This window comes from Anopheles nili, chromosome 3 (assembly GCF_943737925.1).
Source record: "Anopheles nili chromosome 3, idAnoNiliSN_F5_01, whole genome shotgun sequence".
NCBI lineage: Eukaryota > Metazoa > Arthropoda > Insecta > Diptera > Culicidae > Anopheles > Anopheles nili.
In genome coordinates this window covers 9,587,045-9,607,611 of record NC_071292.1, presented here as the reverse complement: position 1 = coordinate 9,607,611, position 20,567 = coordinate 9,587,045, and the positions used below count along the sequence as shown (strand labels likewise).

At 48.8% G+C, this 20,567-nt stretch overlaps 3 protein-coding genes across 3 annotated transcripts; all 3 read left to right on the top strand.

The window, feature by feature from the left end:
* Window positions 1-297: 297 nt before the first annotated feature.
* Window positions 298-855, top strand: LOC128726822 (histidine-rich protein PFHRP-II-like). Its single transcript, XM_053820650.1, has one exon. The coding sequence runs from the start codon at window positions 298-300 to the stop codon at window positions 853-855; it is 558 nt and encodes a 185-aa protein (XP_053676625.1).
* A 4,625-nt stretch (window positions 856-5,480) lies between these two features.
* LOC128726735 (vitelline membrane protein 15a-2-like) lies at window positions 5,481-5,894 on the top strand. The gene has a single exon (XM_053820560.1). The coding sequence runs from the start codon at window positions 5,481-5,483 to the stop codon at window positions 5,892-5,894; it is 414 nt and encodes a 137-aa protein (XP_053676535.1).
* Window positions 5,895-17,234: 11,340 nt separating this feature from the next.
* On the top strand, window positions 17,235-17,570 carry LOC128726751 (vitelline membrane protein 15a-1-like). Its single transcript, XM_053820577.1, has one exon. It carries the CDS (start codon window positions 17,235-17,237, stop codon window positions 17,568-17,570), a length of 336 nt encoding a protein of 111 aa, XP_053676552.1.
* Window positions 17,571-20,567: the final 2,997 nt, after the last annotated feature.

Below are 20,567 nucleotides of genomic sequence, written 5' to 3'. Positions count from 1 at the left end.
ACGACCCTACGGTGGCGCTGCTGCATTTGGCAGCAGAAGGAGCCCCCTTACCGGAAGGTTCAGTATACGATTTCAGAAAAAAACAACCCAGGGTGGATCGAGTAACGGTGGCACTTTTGAAAACGGGTCATCCACACCACACGCCAGCAGTGGTGCTGATTCAACAGTATGCGCCTCCACCAGGGTGTGCGCGAACGCAAACTGACCTACAATAGGTGGCCGATGGTCGCAGTATAAAAGGGAAGAACACCTCCAGCAGAAGGCACAGTTCAGTCACAAGTGTCATCAACGTCCAACATGAAGTTCCTCGTTGCGATCGCAGTCTGCGCCCTGGCCGGTGTGTGTGTGGCCGATAGCTACGGCAAACCCGCCTACCCGGCAGCCCCCGTTGCCCACACCTATCCTGCGCACGCCCCACACGTCAAGTGTGGTGCCAACCTGCTGGTCGGATGCGCTCCCAACGTAGCCCACGTTCCGTGCCACCCAGCTCACGGAGGACACCAGGAGTATCACCATGCTGCTCCGGCTCCGGCTTACCACCACGCCCCAGCCAAGAAGGAGTACGGCCATCACGCCCCGGCCCCGGCTTATCATCATGCTCCGGCTGCCCCAGCGTACCACCATGCTCCGGCTTACGAGGCACCGAAGAAGGAGTACGGACACCATGCTCCGGCTGCTCCAGCGTACCACCATGCTCCGGCTTACGAAGCACCGAAGAAGGAGTACGGACACCACGCTCCGGCACCCATGCACGGATACGAAGCGCCCAAGAAGGACTACGGAAAGCCGCCGGCGCACAGCGGATACGGTGGATACAAGCGCGCCAGCGATTTCGGAGCTGAGATGGAGGAGTAGGACCGCTTTTGCTTAGGAATTGCTGTTAGGAACGACATGAATAAACGGGAGACGTATTGTAGAGGTGAAAATTATTGCTTTTTTTTTGGTGGAGCGCTTTGGAAGGACCTTTCGAAGGGTGGCGAAAAGGTTGAATTGAAAGAAAAAAAGAAGTACTCAACTTAGGGGTGTATCTTCGTGGATGCAACAGCGCAGTCTACTACGTCCGGTGGAAAATGACGTTAGAGCATCAAGAAACGTCAAAGGTGCGCTCTAAAATGGCGCTGAAATGTAAACAGCTTTTAGCTTGTTGCCTTTAGCATCTATGTTTTGATAGCACAACTCGAACGTATCAAAGCTTGCTAACCGGCGTTGTTCAAAATTAATTATTCACATTCATTCATTAAACGATCAGCATCAGCAACTGCTGGGCTCGAGAGCTTTAAATGAACCCCTTGGGGGGATCCGCCAATTCCAATACTCCACGGTTCAACCGATATCAGCAAACACACTTTAAAGCGAACGACAAACACTTTAAACAGCGCGAATCATAACAGACCGTGGGCTAGCAGGGGGTTCTTCTACCCCATGCTAATGCGAGTCCATTAGTGTGTTGCGGTGGAGGAGTTGTTTCCACCGTTGCCCAAGGGGATAAAAAGCGATTACAAAAAATCCGCACGACCCGTGGGGGAAAAGGGAGCAAAAAAAATATATATATACTCGACTGGCAAATGGCACAAGTGATAGGAAGAAATTATACAATTATCTTTAGTGCCTGCGGTGCCGCTTTTGAAAAACAATAAACAGCACCAAAACGTGGCTCATAACTGCCAATAAAATTCAATTTGCCGGGGCGTGTTGTGCGCCTTCCCGGGCGGTGGTCGCCTTTAGCCAAAGAGGTGGTGTTTTTCTTCTGCGGTGGGGTGAGAGAAAACACCTCCAAAAACGCTCGTTCGTTGAACTGAGGCGGGTACGCATTTCGCTAAACGCGTAATCTCTGGTTATTATCTTACAATTTTACCTCGCACATCGCGCTGGATGCTGGCAGGCGAAAGCTTACCAAGGGGTTCTGTTTTGAGCGCGTGTTTTCGATTGAAAAAGGGCTCACTCTGTTTTTCACCCAGAAAGGCCTAAACCCGGGGATGGTTTAGACGGCGGAGTGTATGATATTTTTGCTTTTGCGTGTAACAACAGGAAACGCGAACGTTATGCTCGAATTAATGCCATTTTTCGGCGCAACTAACCGATGCGGAAGCTGTTCTTTCCCAGCTCGTTCCTGTAATCCCATTATTAAAATAAGAATATTAAAACTTTGTACACGTCCTCGCGGACTTCCCGTCGTATTTTAAACAGTAAATGTGGCCTTTCTACGGGATTTTCCACCCAAACAAGAGGGGGTCCAAGCAAGAACATGCCCGATTCGCTACTGGTATTCCTGTTCCTGGGAAATCGTTCGCATCCGCGTCGTGGACCGGGTTTGAAAAAAAAACCCCAACGCAAAACAGAATCCCCCCATACAGCGTGCACTCGTGTTAAGCTTAACTTATGCTCACAGCTTCCCCAAAAACTCCACCCACCTGCTTGTGCTGCATTCAATTCACTTTAATTCTTCGCAACAGTGGCAGTTTTTTCCATTCTCGCTCCACAAAATTAACATCCGCATTGAAGGGTGCTTCTCTCTTTGGTACTTAAAATCAAATAAAAGACTCCCCGGAACCCAGCCGCATGTTGAAACAAAATGTGCACAAACAGTTGGCCCGAGCGAGCGTACGATTGCTGCAGCTGTCCGTAATTTAGTGGCGATCTCCTCCAAAACCTGTCATCTGCTCCAAATGGTCTCCGCCTGTCGTCGAGAGTGCGTCCTCAACGTGGCTACGGCATGAAATCGGAACCACGTCCTCAGGGACCATGGCCACCTCTGGCCACCGTTCAACCCTCCGGAAAACGGGGTTGCAAATTTAAATGCATTGCAACTAAATTGTAAACACCACCGCCACCGCGGACAGAGCTGCGTGGGTCGAACGGTGGAAGGGACAAAATCAACACCAAACACCGGAGAGGCCGGTCGGTGGTCCGGGGTTTTGTCAGCCGGACAAACAATGCCACTCGACCGGTGCCTGCAGCGTTGCACCGATGCGCTTACATTATGCACGTCGTTTTACGGGGGGGCTCTACCGACGATCGCTTGCTCGTTTTGTTTGACATTTGACGTGGGCTGGAAAAACGGGTTCGGAAAAGCGCTTCACAACACGCTCGTTGCCCGTTTCAAGCTCTCTTTTCCATTTCCATCGGCTGACAGCTGATACGGCATTCCATTTGAGTCAGGCTCTTCGACTGGAGCTGAAGCGAGCTCACCCAATGTGGGTGAGGCTATCTCGCAACCCCACGAAAACAGAAAAAAACAGAAACAAAGTATGGGAGAGGAAAAACAACACCCACTCCCTTTCCACGCAACGCAGTGCGATGGTGGACCCGAGAAGCTGGTGGACACCGCGTAAATGTTTGATGCCGACGTCAGCAGCGAACTGCGGTGTCCCGTGTCCGATGGTCCGGTTCGCATTTGTCGCATTGTTGCAAGCGACGTTTTGGTGGGATGAACTCTGACCCACCCGGATGTGGTGCGGCGGATGCATGCCATCGTTCGCTTTGATCAACAGGCCGGTTTGAGGGGGATCCCGAGTTTTTGGTGATGTCGCACACGGGGAATGATTAAAATATGCGCTGGCAAATGGTTCTAAATTGTAGCACACGTAGACAAGGCCGGGTTGGAATTTAAAGGCACTGGGAGGACCGTGTGTATGCGCCAATGATGGCAATGGAATTAATTGCAGTGAACAATCCTAGGTGCAATTTTCACCAAGTGAGAATGCATTTACTTAATCTTGACTAAATGATATACGAGATCAACGTTTAAAGTGACATCCCTTGATGATTCTGATTGCCATAAACATTTTAAAACCCTTATCGTGGAGTTGATGTTTATTTCTATTGATCTTTTTCGGTCTTATTCCACCCAGTTTTCGAAGAGTCATTTAAAATATTATTATATGCCTCGTTTAATAATAATCAGTCTAGTAATATCTTCCGACCAGATCACTCACTTCTCGATTGGAACCTAGGGACATACTTAGTCGGCCTGTAAAGAACCAAAGGCCAGCACTATGACGGCAATGACAACGAGGGTGTACTTCATGGTGAGTTCATGTCAGAGATGGGGGTGACGGACTTGGCTAAAAAAATCCAAAACCCTGCGGACATGAGGCTGATGACTCGGGCGGAAATAAAACAAAACTTTAGAACCACCCAATCGGTGCCCAAACTGACGCACAGCGGCAACGAAAAGCAACTCTCAGCTATTTTTCGCCGTTCAATTAAAATTGGTATAGCTTCTTTTTTTACGCCGGACAACGCCCTGGCCATTCCCATTTGCGGGGAATGTGCACCGTGCGCTATGGTTTGGACTTTGAACGAGTGAACGTATGCTTTTTGATATGGATGCTACATGGATTTAATTTTTAACTGATCTAAATTCTAATCCAATATATTATAATTGTATTAAATTGTTGAAATTCCGAAGCTAATGGCGAGAGTCGTTTGGAAATTAGAAAAAAAACATGAATGGAATTTGTCAAACAGCCTTTCATATTGATTAAAGTCAAATAAATGTAATTAACAATTACAGTGGCATGTACGAAATGGCAAACATATGAACTATTCACCACAAAACAGATGCATATTTAGATATGTATTCAATACAAATATTTCATCATTCTGAATTCCACGATATCCATCTGCTAATTACTAGATTGAATTTTTAAATCAGATATTAAAATGGCTCAATCCTAATTAGCAGACTACAAGTGAATGTATAGAGCAGAGTCATATCAACAGCTCGTAAAAAAAGGATAAACATTCAAAAGAATTGTTATTTAATTGATATCGGGAAATGAAACTAATTGAACTTATTCTACCGAAAGCTATCGATTGAATTGATTTTATTTAACTCTTTCAGGATGCGTTGCACTATGCTTCACGTTGCATATTAGTTACAAAAAATTTAAGCAGCCCGTATCATATAGAGTATCAATTTTCAATTCAAACACTGCCCGGGCACTAAAATTCATATTACATGAAGAAACCGGAGCGATTGAACAAACCAATGCCAACTTCGATATATTTGAATCGATCGTTCGACCTTTACTCAGCCAAATAGCATCGGTGGCAAAGAGCAAAGCAGCAAAAAAAAAGCGATGATGATCCTCCCAACATAGCAACCCGTTCCGATGTCCGAACGAGTACGCATGAAAACATACGGTGACCGGCCCGAAAAAACAAACATTAAAAAAATGGTTCAACAAATCGCTCGAACGATTTCCTGCTTACGGAACTGCTTTTCCTACGCCGAGCGCGCACGGAAAAACAACGGTGGGCGCTTTTCGGCCCACAAAAAAAAACGCAACAGAAGCGTGCTTTTGCTGACGAGGGACGAAAATTTGCCCCCTCGAGAGGGACAAGCCCGATTATAAATACCGACCGGTGGCCGGTGGAACAGTATCAGTCAACGTTTTGAGTTCTCTCACCACACACAACCAGTGTTCACTTCATCAGCTTTCATCAGCACCCCAAAAAACCCACCACCAAGCACCATGAACACCATCGTTGCCGCAGTCATCCTGTCCGTTGTCGTGGTCGGTGCCATGGCTGATTACCCAGCTCCGGCCAAGTACGAGGCGCCCAAGCCTGCCTACCACGCTCCGGCTCCGGCCTACCACGCACCTGCACCCCACCACGGATATGGTGGCCACCACGCTGCCCCGGTTGTCCACGCTTACGCCGCCAAGGCTCCTCATGTTAAGTGCGGTGCCAACCTGCTGGTCGGATGCGCTCCCAACGTTGCCCACGTGCCATGTGTCCCAGCCCACGCTGGACACGGATACGGACACGCCTCGGCTCCGGTTCACCACGGATACGCCGCCCCTGCTCCGGCTTACCACGCACCCGCCCACGGATACCGTTCCTTCAACGAGGCCGAGGCCCAGGCTTTCGAGCTCGAGGATTAGATTGAGGACCATCCCCCACCACGGCACGGCCCAAACGCGATGAACTGACCTCCGAACCGCGATCGTGCCTTCAATCGCACACCAGCGGCCGGATCTAGATGTGATCTTCTTCTGTTGCACACACACTGTTTGATTTGCAAATTGATTTGACGGGCGAATAAACAAAAAAACCCATTATAATTACTAAAAGTATTCCGTTTGGTTTTTTTTATTGGTGGAAGCAGTGGGGACATTGGGAAACCGATGGGGTACAACCAACAATCCGAAAGAAGTCTATCTTTTCCCGTATCTAAATTAGCTTTCCACACACACACACACACGCAGGAGCAGCGCAAACAGCAACGATCACAAATTGATGATCGCTTGGAAGCTATGTAAAGCTGGACAAACATTAACATCGACAGACCAGCTGGAAAAACACACTGACGCAGTCAGCCCTTCAGTCGTAAAATTCCACTCTTCTGAAACTCCATTCCGAATGAGGGCGAGCAAAAAAAACCCCCGCGCTCGCGGTGGTAAGAATTTAATTAAAATTAAATGTTTGCTTTTGATCACGATCATCGACGCCGGGTGCACTTTCCCGATCAAACGTCGAAAAGGGAAGGCAGCGGAAATCACGGCAAAAAACGAGCGGCCACACCACGGGCGTGGATGGATTTAATGGAAAAACTTTCCATGACATGGCAAGCACCCAGCATGGAGCCAATTCCGCCGCCCGGAACCGGAGCGCGCGTGTGTGTGTGTGTGTGTGTGTGACCGACATGTGAGTTTCGCTGAATAGGAAACGTCCCACAAAGTTCGCCCCGCCGTTGCATAATGAAACGGATCGAAACCGGCGCATGGGGTCGTCGCCTTTGACGAACTTTGCTTCAAAGGGCCTGTCGCAAAGTAATGCTTTCCATTTTCGCTCCGATTTCGGCCACCCACGCTCCCGCGCGATTCAATTAGCGGGAAGAGTTTTGCGAAGTTGTCGGTGCTGCACCTTCCGGTAAGCGCGTAGTAGGCTGGGTTTTTTTTGCGTACTTCCTTTTCTTTCCCGATCCCATCGGTCGTGCTTGACGACGAGAACGCGCAGCTGTCGCCATCGGAAAGCGATGGCTCTAGGCGAAACGGCTGCATTGGCATGGATTACTTGGATCGTGGAGAAGGCATTCGGGCTTTATTCGGGTGGTTCTTGATGGCGTACAATAAATCGCTTTAGCTTTTATCAATATTCAATAACAGATGTTTGCGCAACGTTTCGCGCGAGCTGCTGCCACGCTCGTCTAATATTCGTCGCCCGGCATATGTGCTCGTGGAGCGAAATATTCACTGAATTCCATTCGCTCGAAGAAGAAGCGACCATGCGACCAACCATTCCACCAAAATGATAGACATTCGAGAGCCCTGTTTGGAGTTGTTTCACTCCACAAGCTACTTCCAAACGAAGTGCAGCATTACGCTGACGCATTGCAGCGAGTAAATCATCAGCAGTCGTGAAGCATCGCCAACAATAACGAGCTGCTGTCTTACATTGAGGAAACTAAATCCCGCTCGGGCCAGGTTGGGCATGACGGTACGACGGAAATAATTCATTTTAAAAACAAATTTATTTAACCGATTCCTTCTTTCTGCATCGCAGCAACTAAGCGAAAGGTGGAGTTGTGGGACAGACACACACACAAAAAAAAAGAAACAACGAACCGATGGGAAAATGGCCACGATGCTCGCCATTCTCGCACGAAAACGGTGCAAAAACGAATCTCAATCAGGTCGCGCCAGAGCATCCTCGACGGCACGATAAGCAGTGTGTTTATTTTATGCTGAGAGCCTTTGCCTTTCTCCCACACCCTTTCATCGGGTATTTGTATTTCCTCACCAACACCGTGGATCCTCGGGACGATCCCCGTGTTCCCGCGGGAACGCAAACCCCTCGTCGGAGCTTAGTTTTTTCTTTTTCAATCGTAAGGAGAGAGAGAGAGAGAGAGAGAGAGAGAGAGAGAGAGAGAGAGAGAGAGAGAGAGAGTCAGTCACCGGGGGTCGGTTTGCTTTCGCTCAAGTGCTGCAGTTTAAACAGTCCGTTCAGACGTTTCTTTGGGGGCCGGTTGCATCTTTTTTGTATTTGCTTTCGCTTCCTTGCGCCTTCGGGCAGTATAGCTTACTCGGAAAAAGAAAGACGTCTTGAGAAAGAGAATTTCCTTTCCAGACGCACTACAACAAACCGGCAAGAAAAGCAAATCAAGCTCTTCAAGCGCGTGTCTACGTGGGTGGTGCTATACTTTTTGCGTCCTCAAGCTGGCAGGTTTGAAGACATTCCCCATCGAGAGATGCGTTCTTACCGTGATTGTGAAGGTCCTTCCGATCCGGTGCTTTGATTCCATTTCCACAGGCAGGTGAATAAGCAAATGGGGCCACAAGCCGATATCGAACGGGTTTTTTCCCAGTTGTCCTCCTGGAAGCAGAACAAAAACAGTAACGCATGAGCGATCCAACTGAAATAATAGAATGTCAAATCGGGCCACCGATGGGATTTCGAGGAATTCTTCTCATCCCGGGGAAAATCTCCACTCAGGGCGAAAATGAGAGCGTGGATGGTAGGAGTCGGTTTTCATGGGGTTTGCGTTGAAAATACATTTTATTAATTAGCATACCAGCACGAGCTCGCAGCATGAATAACGGAACGAACTGAAAGCAAACGGGATCGGGATCATAAATTGCTAGCAAAACCGGCAACCGGGTGGGTGGAGTGAAAAGATGCATGAGAAATTTTCCAATTATCATACCGGCTCGGGGAAGAACGTTCTTCTATATTTTTCCTCCACCTTTAGCTTGGCCTCACGAATAAAACGGAGCGGATGTTCCACAGGTGGAAGTCGTTTCTTCGAAGATGCTGAAGCTTGGTTGAGCTCCCGACTCGGCACCGGGAAAACCCTATGGTGGGTTGCATTTCCGAAGCACACCGGATAGCGAAATGATTTAGTCGTGTTTCGTTTTCGCTTCCGTAGCCTTCTTCCCGCTTCGATCGCACCGGAGGCTCTTTTTATTCCACCCCAACGAAGTCGGATCTCGTTGAGATAATTTTTTCCTTATCAAATGAAAAATCCCAGCTCCCCATCTGCTGCCCTCCCCACACGCGTAATGATATGAAAATTATGATAAACTCCCCCGTACCCGTCCACTCACCCACCTACGGGAGCTTCCGCGTTAAGACCGTTATAAGCAGCGATCATTAAATTCCCATTTTCCAGCCACGGGGCCCGTTTTTTTGGCCTCCGCCACTCGAGCGAACGGTGAAACTTAACCTCAATTATGCTGAGAGTTGTTAAAATATTAACGAAGAATACACTAACGAGACGTCGAGGGAGGAAAGCCACCGGAGTCACCGCAGGATGACAGGAGTTCGTTCAAGGACCCTTCCCTCGGTGCCTGGGCGGTTCCAGGAAAGGTTGTTATGTATTTAAATTAAACGTAGGCACTCTTTTTCAGCGTTTTAGTGCCTCGCTGATTAAAATGCATATTTTCAGCTGTGATCGTTATAAACCGATAAGGACTTTTTCCATTAAAAAATGGTATTATCGCTCATTTTTCCCTCAATTTTATTGACATAGGAAAACCATATGAGATACTTCTGGATCAGGAAGTATGTTCTGCAAAAAGTGAGAAACACGTGTATTGCTTATCCACACGAATGAACCGTGCAAAAATCAGACCCTTTTCGTCTCGTACAGTAGAGCTAGATCCTTTTGTACGTAAACCCTTGACATGTAAGTAGCTTTTCGTACGCCATGCATTCCACAGCCTACTAAGCCCGACCAACTACCATTCTAACCCACTTCGAAGGAGTTTCTTTGAGCCCCGTTTCGAGTGGATGCAGCTGCGATGGCTCCAGTGTACAACATGTACGTTCTTTTGTACGTTCCCATGCCACCGTACGATGCCCGGAAGGCATCGAACGGGCGATGAATTATTCAGCCCCAGGTGACATCATGATCATCTATCGGAGCGGTTCGGTTTCGCTGCCTGTCGTAAAGCAAAGCATATGCCAAACCTGGCTGGTGGTGGTGCGATAAGATTATGGCTGATTTTTTTCCCCAAATCACGCCTCTTGGTCGGGCTCGGTCGAGCGACTGCGTACACACACACACACACACCCAAACCCGTTTCCCAATTCACCTGCAACGCACGATGCGCGAGAAGGAAAATCGGTGGAGCAAAATCAAACCACGCCACACGAGGAATGTGCCCGAACCCGCGCTTGATGCTTCCTCGCAAATCATGTTTATTCAGCATCCGACTCCAAACACACCCTCCGGGGGTCCACCACCCCTCCCCGGGCGTGCCTGTTTATGATGGTGGTTTATGATGATGCTGCTACTGGCTTGGCAGCGGCAGATTACCGAGCCACCGGGTCCCGGAGGGTGCGTCACGAAAACGAAAAATCCACCCCAAAAACACACGCACTCATCCCGAATCCACTCGCAAGGATTCGCGAACCGTTAGGGTGGTGGGGTAGCGAGTGGAGACGCCGAATCAGAAAGAAATCAGATCATCCCCCTTCCAACGCACCCGGCGAACGTATGAGGTCTTCTCTCGCTCACTCTCTCTCACTTTGCCACGTTCCGATATCATCGATATTTGCTTGCGCTCGAAAGGAAACCAAATTATCTTCCGATTCGGTGACTTTCGTGTGGCCCAACGTGGCCGTCTCTTTGCCCACCTTTCCGCCGTTCCGGTTTATCGAGTTTTCGAGCCGAAACTGGGCCAAATGAACCGATATTTATGCATACACAGGCACATACATGGGGTGGCGGGCGGGTGGAAGGAGGAGGACCCATATTTTTATGAATTGTATTTACATATTTCACAGCACGCCCGGGGAAGCCTTCCATCACGCGCATGGGAAAGGATTTTTGGAAGGTTCCTTCGAAGCCGGTTCCGTGTTTAAGCGAGAAAAAGAGAGAGAGAGAGAGAGTGAGTGAGAGACCCGTTTTTCTGGCGTGGGTTGAGATTGAGCGAAAGCGTCTCGGTGTGGAAAAACTGTCCATAAAGTTTACGAGAGACCCACCGCCAACGACGACGACGACGACGACGACGAGGACGATGGCAGGAAAAACCGTTTTCCAACAATGTGAAGCGCAAACGAAGTGTGTTTTACGACGAGCTTCTTGTGGTTGGCGAATTTCCTTTTTCACTCCTCGTTTTTTGTTTGTGTGTTCCTCGGCATCAGTGTGGACTTTCCCCTTTTGTTCTTTTGTCTCTTGCTTTTTTCCTATTCAGCCTGGGCCTTTTTCCCTCTTCAGCCCGAGCGGAAAAAAAGGAGCTGTCTGTTTTGTTCGGGAACGACAGCCGGTCTGTTTGGCTATTCTTTCGAAAAACTATGCGCCCAAATGCACTAGAGGCCTGACTCACCGGTGGTGGCACGTGAAAGCGAGCCTTTTTATCACCTCGTAGACGGGGTTTGTGATGGCGAGCTATCCGGCGGGTGGTGTAGCTTACAGTTTCTTTATTATGCGAATTTCTTGCGAATGCGCCATCCTTCGAGACAAGAGAAGTGGCTGCTTCCGTTGTCACCAGTCCACGAGGCGAAAGTGGAAAGTGGAAGAGCTGAATATTAGGAAAACCCGTTTCATCAACGATCGCACGAAAGCGGTGAGAAAATGTGACCAACCTTTTTTTTTTCTCCCACACTGATAAGAGCGTCCAAATATAACAAGGACCCAAAAACCTCTCACACTCACCGAGGCCGAAAGCACAGGGTGGAAAGCGAGAAACAGTGTGGCCACAAAGGACGGTTTTACTACTGCCACGGTCATTAAATTGCTCTTTACCGATCGCTTACAACGCTCGTTTCGCTGTCAGATTCAATTTTCAACAGGCCCTCGAGCACGCGAGAGTGACGCCGTGGATAGTTCGACGATATGGTGGGGGAAAGAAAGTATCGCACAAAAAAAAGGACATAAACCAACGCCGGCAACCGGCAAACACACACACCCACACGTGCTGACAACAACGGCGATGGTGGTGGCGGGAGGACATCGTTTCGCTTCCCGTTACGCCACCATCGTCAGCCGGCCAGCCAGCCAGCCAGCGGGGATGATGTCGTAAAACTAACACCAATAAAAATTCAATCAAATTTCGATGGGTTTTCGATCGTCTCGAATGATTTCATCCCGACCGGCAAAGGCCGAGAGAAAGAGAGTTGATCGATGCTGGTGGGGTTGGCCGTTGTGATGGGCCGTGTGTTTCGTTTTCCTTTTTTCTCCTCGTTTTCCCTCGTTTGGTTTCGTTCCAGCGCCTGCTGTTTTCCCGACCATAGCGCTTAAGCATACCGCCACCGACATCCACAGCATCCGCGCCGTGCGGAGGTCTGAGTAGCCGTTGACATTCGGTTGGTTTGTGTGTGTGTGTTTTTTTTCTTTTATTTTGTCGCTTTTCTGCTTTCTTTTTAACACGCCTCGCTGAAATTTACATCTGCATCCATCGAACGGACCACACATAAACGCATGCATAAAAGGCGACGATCCCTTCTGCCTTTCAGCCCTTTCAGCGTCATCGTTCTCTTCCAACTCCAAGAGCGAAGCATAATAAAAGCCCACGCGAGCCGGGGGTGTGGAAAATATCCCACATGCGACGGAGGTGGATTTTCCTAAATGGAACGGAAATGAGGTCGTGCTTGGAACAAATTTATGCCACAAACGTGCTGAAGCTGTGCTGAGGCGTAAAAGTGAGAAGACACACACACACAAAACGAACAAAATAGATTGGGAAATGCTTTCGTTAGTAACGGATTTGGTTTATGAGCTTTGACAGCTTTTTTGAAGAAAAAAAAAAGGCTGCGCAGCCTACTTTGTGACGTCAAACGGCGGGTCGTCTAAAATGACAATGAAAATTCCCCGAATCCTGCGTCAATCTGAATGCGATATAATTGCTTCAGCTTTCTTGCTGATCGGGAAAAAAGGGCTGGCGAGAGTTGCAATTTCAATTAATTGATTAAAAAGCAATTTGCCGAAAAATCTTCTCACTCTTGCTTCTCTTCATACAGCACACAGCGGGCGGGCTGATTGAGAAGTTCGAGAACCAATTTCCGCACGGATGAATAATCGGGTTTCATCAATTTATGGTGAAACGCCGTCTAGCCCCCTTACGATGGGTTAGAGATCCGGTAACAACTTCTTAATCTTGCGCACTTTAGCTACGGCCGCCGGCTGTTTGGTGAAATAATTTGAACGGAACGGAAAATGGTTTAGAAAATCGAACGCCCAGCTCCAAGGCACGGTGTGCCGGAAGTTCGCCAAACCGTTGGCATGAAAATCGAGATAACCACCGCGTCGCCACAGCGGAAGTGGAAGAAGGATGAAAAGAAAAAGAGAAACTTGCTTCCTCTTCAGGCAAAACACATCAGGATAAATTAGGCTCATCTTGAAGCCACCGGCAAGCGGATAAGCGCCCTCCAGCGTAAGCCCAGGGCGGAAACATGTTGGCAGAAATTAATTTCAACCCACTTCACATTTTACTGCCGCCAATATGTTGCGGATTATGGCCGGCTCGGTTCGGGGTTTGACGGCACTCCCAATCCATCCAGCTTCCGTCGAGCCATCGGGAAATTTGATGCGTATCGAGCCGGTAATAATGCTGAGCTGGGAGAAAAACTTTTGTCCACCCGTTCAGCCAGACCTCGGGGCCTCGGAAAAACATACCCACCCCCGGCAAGGGTGGGCTCGGTGTGCTGACAAATGAGATCCATTTCGTGAGTCGGCTTTGGACCCCCGGGGCGTAATGGGGCCGGTTATCATCGGGGTTTTTGGTTCGAGGAGTTTTCTTCACGACGACCCCTCTTCTTGCGGACGGGAAAACAAGAAAACTACCCTCATTAGCTGGCCAAGCGGTCCAAGCTAGGCCACCCCTCGATTGCTAAGCGATGCTATCAAACTAATGGCCCCAACCGTTAACTCCCTACTGTGCGTGGGTGGGTGGACTGCCGGAAGTGTGTGTGTGCCCGCTCGCATCCGGTCTTGGACGATTGTCCCCCGTCGGTCGCGCACACTGGCAGAAAGACAGAGCAAGAAATCAAGTGGCAATCAGAGGCACGGTGATAAGACACGGTTTTTGGGTGGGCACCAAACAACAATAAGAAAGAAAAAAAAACACACGCGTTTGTCACAAACACGCTGCTTCAGCGTTGGTGTTCAGGTTATGGGGGAAAACAATAAAACATGGACCCTCGAAATTCGCTTCCGGTGTGGCACCCGGATCCGCGATAGCAATCCGTCGCCTGCGTACCACTTGCCGAGGGTGAAGGGCCGTAATTTTGTGATAAATAATAAGCAGAAAGTTTTCCGCCCTCTCCTTTCCCACGACCCAGTTCGACCGGATTTCCGGACGTAAGCAGAAGTGCGAAGAAACGTGCCCGTCAATGGAAAACGCCGGTGGTGGTGGTGGATGTCGAATTTTCCGACGGGCTGATACGGGAGAGATCAGGGTAAACTTACAACTTTTCGATTCGTATTTTGTGCCGAAGTTTTTCGCCGAATTTCGCTCACTTTCGGGAAAGTTTTTCCTCCACCAACGGCCCGGCTCTCGTTTGGCCGTTGTTTGGGCGGGTGTTTGTTTGCTTGACTGATAATTTTGCTTGTATTTTCGCTCCGGCTTCCCCGCTTGCCGAAAAAAAAAGACTGCCTCCACACCAGCCAGAACGCGGACAGAGTGCTGGGCTTGTTTGTTTTCTTATCGTCGAAAGGAGGCGGTTTTTTTTGGGTGTCTCCCACCCACCAATGGCGCCTTCTGAGGAATGGAAGTTCGTCGGCTTCGCTTCATCAGTCGCGCCAGACGAAGAAACCCATCTCTGAGGCTTGCCTTTCTTTAGGCTGGTTAGGCGCGTCAACCGATTTTCCATCACTTTGGTGTGGTTTTTCCTCCTAGCAGGAAGGAGGGAAGGTTTGTTTTTGACGCTACTTCCACATTAATCTTTCCCTAACGGCCTCCCTCCCCCATGGCACCCACGCGTATCGAGTTGCGAACGCCAGATATCATCGGCTGGTGGCTGGGAAAACGAGAAAAAAAAAACATCCGTCACACGAGCGCGTTCCAATCTCGGTTCGGAATCGAAAATCCACATCCTCGGCGTTTTCCTCCCAAAACACACACACACACACACACAAACACACATCCATTCAATTGGTGCGGCATTAATTTAAAGATAGCGAGCAGGATAAAGATCCTCGCTCGATCCACACATCCCTTTTTGCCCGTTTCCCGGAGTACTTCCGGTTAGCGTGTGTGTGTGTGTGTTCGATGGATTTTCGATTCCACGCGGCGAAAGATGAAAAGTTTGTTTGCGCAGCGAAAAGTTGTTTGGCCGTATTTGACGAACCGGCGCGCGTTAGGGAGCTTGGCAGACGAGAAATCAAAGCTTTTGATTTTCTCCGCACTCGTGCGTGGGTGTAATTTCGTGGGTGGTGGAAGGAGAATGAAAGTAAATCCAGCGCGGCTCGGATAGGATTACCGACAGGCGATTGATTTTGCCACCGTTCGAATTCATTTGGAATTTTCTACTTTTTGTTGTCCCCCTCCTTAGTGGGAGTTTAAAATGAAGTGGAAATATTACGAACGCTTGCATAATTCTGGAAGGAAATTACAGTTTTTTTTTCGCAAAGAAACGCTCTCAATGGGAAGGAATCGAAATGAAACTTATATGATTGAAGATGTATGAAGCATTTCAACACCATTGCACGATTTAATGCGTTTGCCCATGTTCGGTCTACATTAATGAAACAGAAAGCAGCTTATGCAGCAAACAGAACGAGCCGCTCTACGAAAACAGCTGATCCGGGGGTCCAAAGTTTGCGCCACATTTCATTCAGGCTGTTGACTCAATTTAAGAGGGCCCCCCACACACGCCCGCCAGTTGGTTCTATTTTCGACTCGCGATGCACTTTTCGAATGACGGCCGTCACACGGAAAGCGATTAACAATCGGAAGCCGGCCGTGTTGTCGAGTGCGCCGGAACGCTGACCGCAGGTCATGAATAACGACGACGACAGGCGGCGGCGAATCCATTTTCGCCTGTCGCAGCATAAATGGCGAATGCGGGTCGCATCCGACCGGTCCGTCCGGCATTAACACGCGCTCGAAAGTGCAGATCGCAGGAAACCAAAAAAAAAGAAAAGAAGGAAGCCTCCTCCTCACGTGATACGGTCAATGTACAGTAGCAACGAATGCAACAACAAATGCAAAACAAACAAATCCCCCGTTCTTTTTGACAGCTGTCAATAAAAGCTCGTTCAAAGTTCGTCCGATCAAAAACATGCCTACTACGACCAAACGGTGGTGCTTGTGTTGTGACGTACGTTTTTTTTGCCTTCCGCTTACCGAAATTGGGGGCTTAAGTCCATGTTAAGCCGCAATGTTCTCTTGTACAGGAAGCAAAAAATACAATAACCCATCCTCTAATGCCCCACTCTAAGCGATTGAGCTACTTCCTAGGTGGACTACTTTCGGGTCCGTGCCGTTAGATGCTCGGCCTATAAATAGTGTCCTCGAGCTTTGGTTTGGGCCATTGCACATTCCGCGAATCGTATCAAGCTGAATTAGAGGTCCCAAACTGCAAAATTCGCGCAATGCAGTGCTTCATCCTGGTAGCCCTGCTGATGTGTATACTCAGTTGTTGCGCATGGTGCGTTTCACCTTCGCCTGTGAAACCGCCTGCAAAGCCGCCTCCAAAGCCGACAATTCGCAGAATATCGAATAAATCGAGCATCAGACGAGTCCCCAGGTTTGACAACCCGGTCGCATGTATCGCACCTGTACCGTCGCCATCCTATCGCATGAAACGTACGTATGGAACCGCGTATGGTCACGCAACCAAAAGTGCCGAAGCAAACTAAAATCGTTGCCTCAAAATCGTCGAACGTTAATTGATGAAAAAAGGGAAGGTCAATGTGCTGAGCGCATGTATGTTCAAACCAAAACCCCTTTTTTCTATCAGATTCCAATAAAAAAAAGCTCCATCGAACCGTCGTTTACCATACTGCACTGAATAAAAGATGCCGACTACGAACAATCCACGGGCGATGTTTTGGTTTTTTCTTCACGCCTTGTTTCGAGTGAAGCTCGCTTTTTTATCCCGCACGTCACCCAAAAGGGTGCCAAAAGGGTTTGGCTGGCGTTTTCCTCTTCACGGTGAGCCTCTAAAAAATCAATTAAACCACCCCCTTCCCGACAGGCGGGCGGATTATCGTTCGATTTTTGGGCTTATAAATAGCGCCGGGTGGTGTTTGGTTGGCATTAAGCAATCTGTGAATCGCACTCGAAGCAGCTCAGTCCACTCCAGAGATAGCAAACAGCAGCAAAACCATCTCCGAGATGCAGTCCTTCACCGTTGTAGCCATCCTGTTGTGCGTGTGTGCGCTCGGCTGTTCCGCGCAGTACGGCGGATACGCACCTCATCCCAAACCGGCCGCGTACCATCACGCTCCGGCTGCACCGGCCATGCACCATGGTCATCATGGCTACGGCAAGGGTGGTCACGTGCCGTGCGGTGCTAACCTGCTCGTGTCCTGCGCGCCCCATGTCGCGCACGTGCCATGTGTGCCAGCCCACGGAGGACACCATCAGCAGCACTACGGAGGACACCATCAGCCTCAGCACCACGGAGGATACCGTGCGTTCGAGCAGGGTGAATCGGAATCCGAACAGTGAGCCGATGGCCGCGAGACCAGTTGAAACCGTACCGTGATTTGTGTGATAATAAACCCACCCCCGATGCTGTGGAGACAGCGACATCGTTACCCTTTTCGCGTTGTTCTCGGGCCACAATATCCGAAAAGTGTCGCATGATAAATCGTTCTACGCGTCCGAACCGTTGCGGCAACAGCTGGACCGATCTTTGATCGCCAGTGGCCAAAGGGTGTCCTGGGAAATGGAACGTGAGGGTGTTTTTTTTTGTATTCACACTCACTCGGTTTCCCGCGGGGTCTAGCGCACGGAACCAATCAATATACGGCCAGTAATTAATTCGACAGCCGTGTCCGACCACCGGGACCTGGGGCCATATGTGGGTGGGTTTTTTTTCTCTCTCTCAACACACTACTCTTCTGGCACGAGTGCTACCCTTTTCGGGTGGATGGTGGAAGGTTGGGTTTTTCGCTAGTGCATGAATAATGCAACGGTGGACACACGCAGGAAAATGCAGCATGGCAAACAGAGCAAATGAATGAAGAAGCAAAAAAAAAAACGCGTTCCATTCACGCGGCCCTGCTTGCTGGTAATGGGATATTGTCACTGATTTCATAATTAGTTCGCCAACCACGTGGCAGGTGGAACCGGCCGAGCGGCAAGCATAATGCCATTACGAAGGGCTATCCGCGTAATGAGAAATGAGACACGGAAATAAGACTCATAATAACTTGCCCGATACGAAGCGGAAGGGGGCCCGCTTAATAATGCAACGATTCGCGGAAATCGCGCCATCGTCAGCAGCAGCAGGGTTTGGTTTGTGTTGGGTTTTTTCTTCTTTCGTTTGCTGTTTTACTGGAGCGTATTTCGCAGGCAAAGCGTTAATAAACATTATCAGTAATAAATAATACTCATGGGCTAATGCGAGAGCGAGAGAGGGATTATTTTTTTTTTATCATTCATTCTTTCATGCCGCACCTGTTAAAGCTTCGCAAGCTGATTAATTACGAGGCGGTTGTAAAATGTTACGAGCAATCGTCAATCAAAGCTAAGGGTTCGTCAATTTACTCCGGCATATCCTAGCGAGATGAAATTAATTAGCAACAATAACCAGATGTGGGTTAAGATCGTGCTTATTAATACTGTTGAAAAGATTGGCTCCGAAGCTTGATGATGTGTCTTTTGTAATGTGTTCAAATGGCATCAGAGCCATTATAAGGTTGGGATGTAAACTACAAAATTTCATCTCTGAGTGATAAATCAAACTTCAACACAAAATAAAGAGAAGGATATAATTGTTGAAAGTATAAAAAAAGGTTATGTCTCCGAACACCCGACAGTAACAGTCAACTTTCTACATCGTAGGAGGCAATGCTTCTCTCATCTGAAAGAAGGAAACAATTCGTACCGTGTTTGACAGCTGCAAATGGATGGCCCAGAGCTCCTTGGATTGGACGGTGTGTTTGCATAATGTCAAAGAGATCTGCAAAGACCAAAAAAATGAGGATTTAATGAATAAATTTATCGACAATACGCGTTGATACTTTAAAGATAAAATTCCACACGGTTTAAAGATAAATTTCGAACGGTAAACCGTGTCTCTGAAGTATTAAAAGTATAACAGTTCAACATAACCGAGAGTGCACAAATTTTTAAATTAGACGCACTCGCACACCCAGATGATCCGGCGAAACGTAAAAATAATAATAAAGGAAAAGTACAGTTCCGTCCGGCCCCCGCAAAAAAAAGTCAATGGCCTCCGTCAAATGACAATTCCGGCAGCAACTTTGGTGCGTTGTACCTCGTCGCGGGCGTAAATTTCCACCACAGCCAAATTAATTGGGCAATAATCTCGCCCTCAGTCTCGACCAAATGTGTTGCTTCTTCACGGGGCGCAAGCAAAAGCAGCGTATAGAGCAAAGCAAAAACAAAACGCCTGCCAAAAAGGGCAACGCCATCGTGCCCGCAATCTCTCGTGCGACCGATAAACGACGTGAGAGACGCAGGAAAGATAGGAAACGCCGGTAAGGGTGTGCGAACAATTTGCAAGTGCAAATCGTGCCGCAAACGTCAGCGCATTTCGGTCCGGCCGTCCACCCGTGAGAGGCCGATGGTCGTGTCTCCAATGATGGCGGTGTAGGGCGCCGGCAGGACAATAAACATGTTTATGCTGACATATACTTTTTAACGAGCGCACCATTTTCGCGGGATCGCCCCATTGAGCCGTGGCCACGGCCGGGAAGGTCGTGGCACAGTTCAGTGCCGGCGTTCGGTTCGATCGCGGAAGTGTCGCGATCCCAACCGTTGAACAGCACAGCGGCGAAAAGCGGTGAAGACACGCAAAAAAACAAAAAACAAAACCATCAGTCGGCAGCTCCGACGAACGCGCCACTTGGGTAAGATTAAAATATTTGTATCATAATGGATTTGTCTTGTTTGCGCCAGAACACCCTCCCTCTCTTGGGGGTTGGTTTAAATTATTCAAACACACACCAAAACAACACCGCGTTTTCCGGCTGGACTTTGGCGAGCGAACGCCGGAAGTTCTCGTTCTCGTGTTCCCGCTGGTTGCTTTGGTTTCGCTAGCCTCATCCGGAAGCGAACATTGGTGGTATTGCGTGTTTTTTGTTTTCTTCTTTATCCTCGCGTGGGGTAAGCACACATATGCGACCGTCCAAGCTGGTCGCTGGACTCGCATGGAACTCTGTCGGATGTGTCTCACCACTGAAGAAGACCACAGAGCCCCATCAGGCGCCAGCATAAGCACACACGTCACACCAGCCCGTGGTTTGGTTTTCTCGCATTTCCCGGTGCTTATTTTTTTGTTGCTTTCATTCTCCAATGTTGTCCCTGAGGCACGCCGCTTTTCCCTTAGGGATGGCCAACCAAAACCCACCCCAGGGTGTGCTGTTTGTATGAGGAAAATTTTTGATTTGCACTCACCGAACCGTACGAGATTAGTTTCAATTAGTTTAATGAGTAAGTAAATATGCATGAGCATCCGCGCACACGACGACAAGG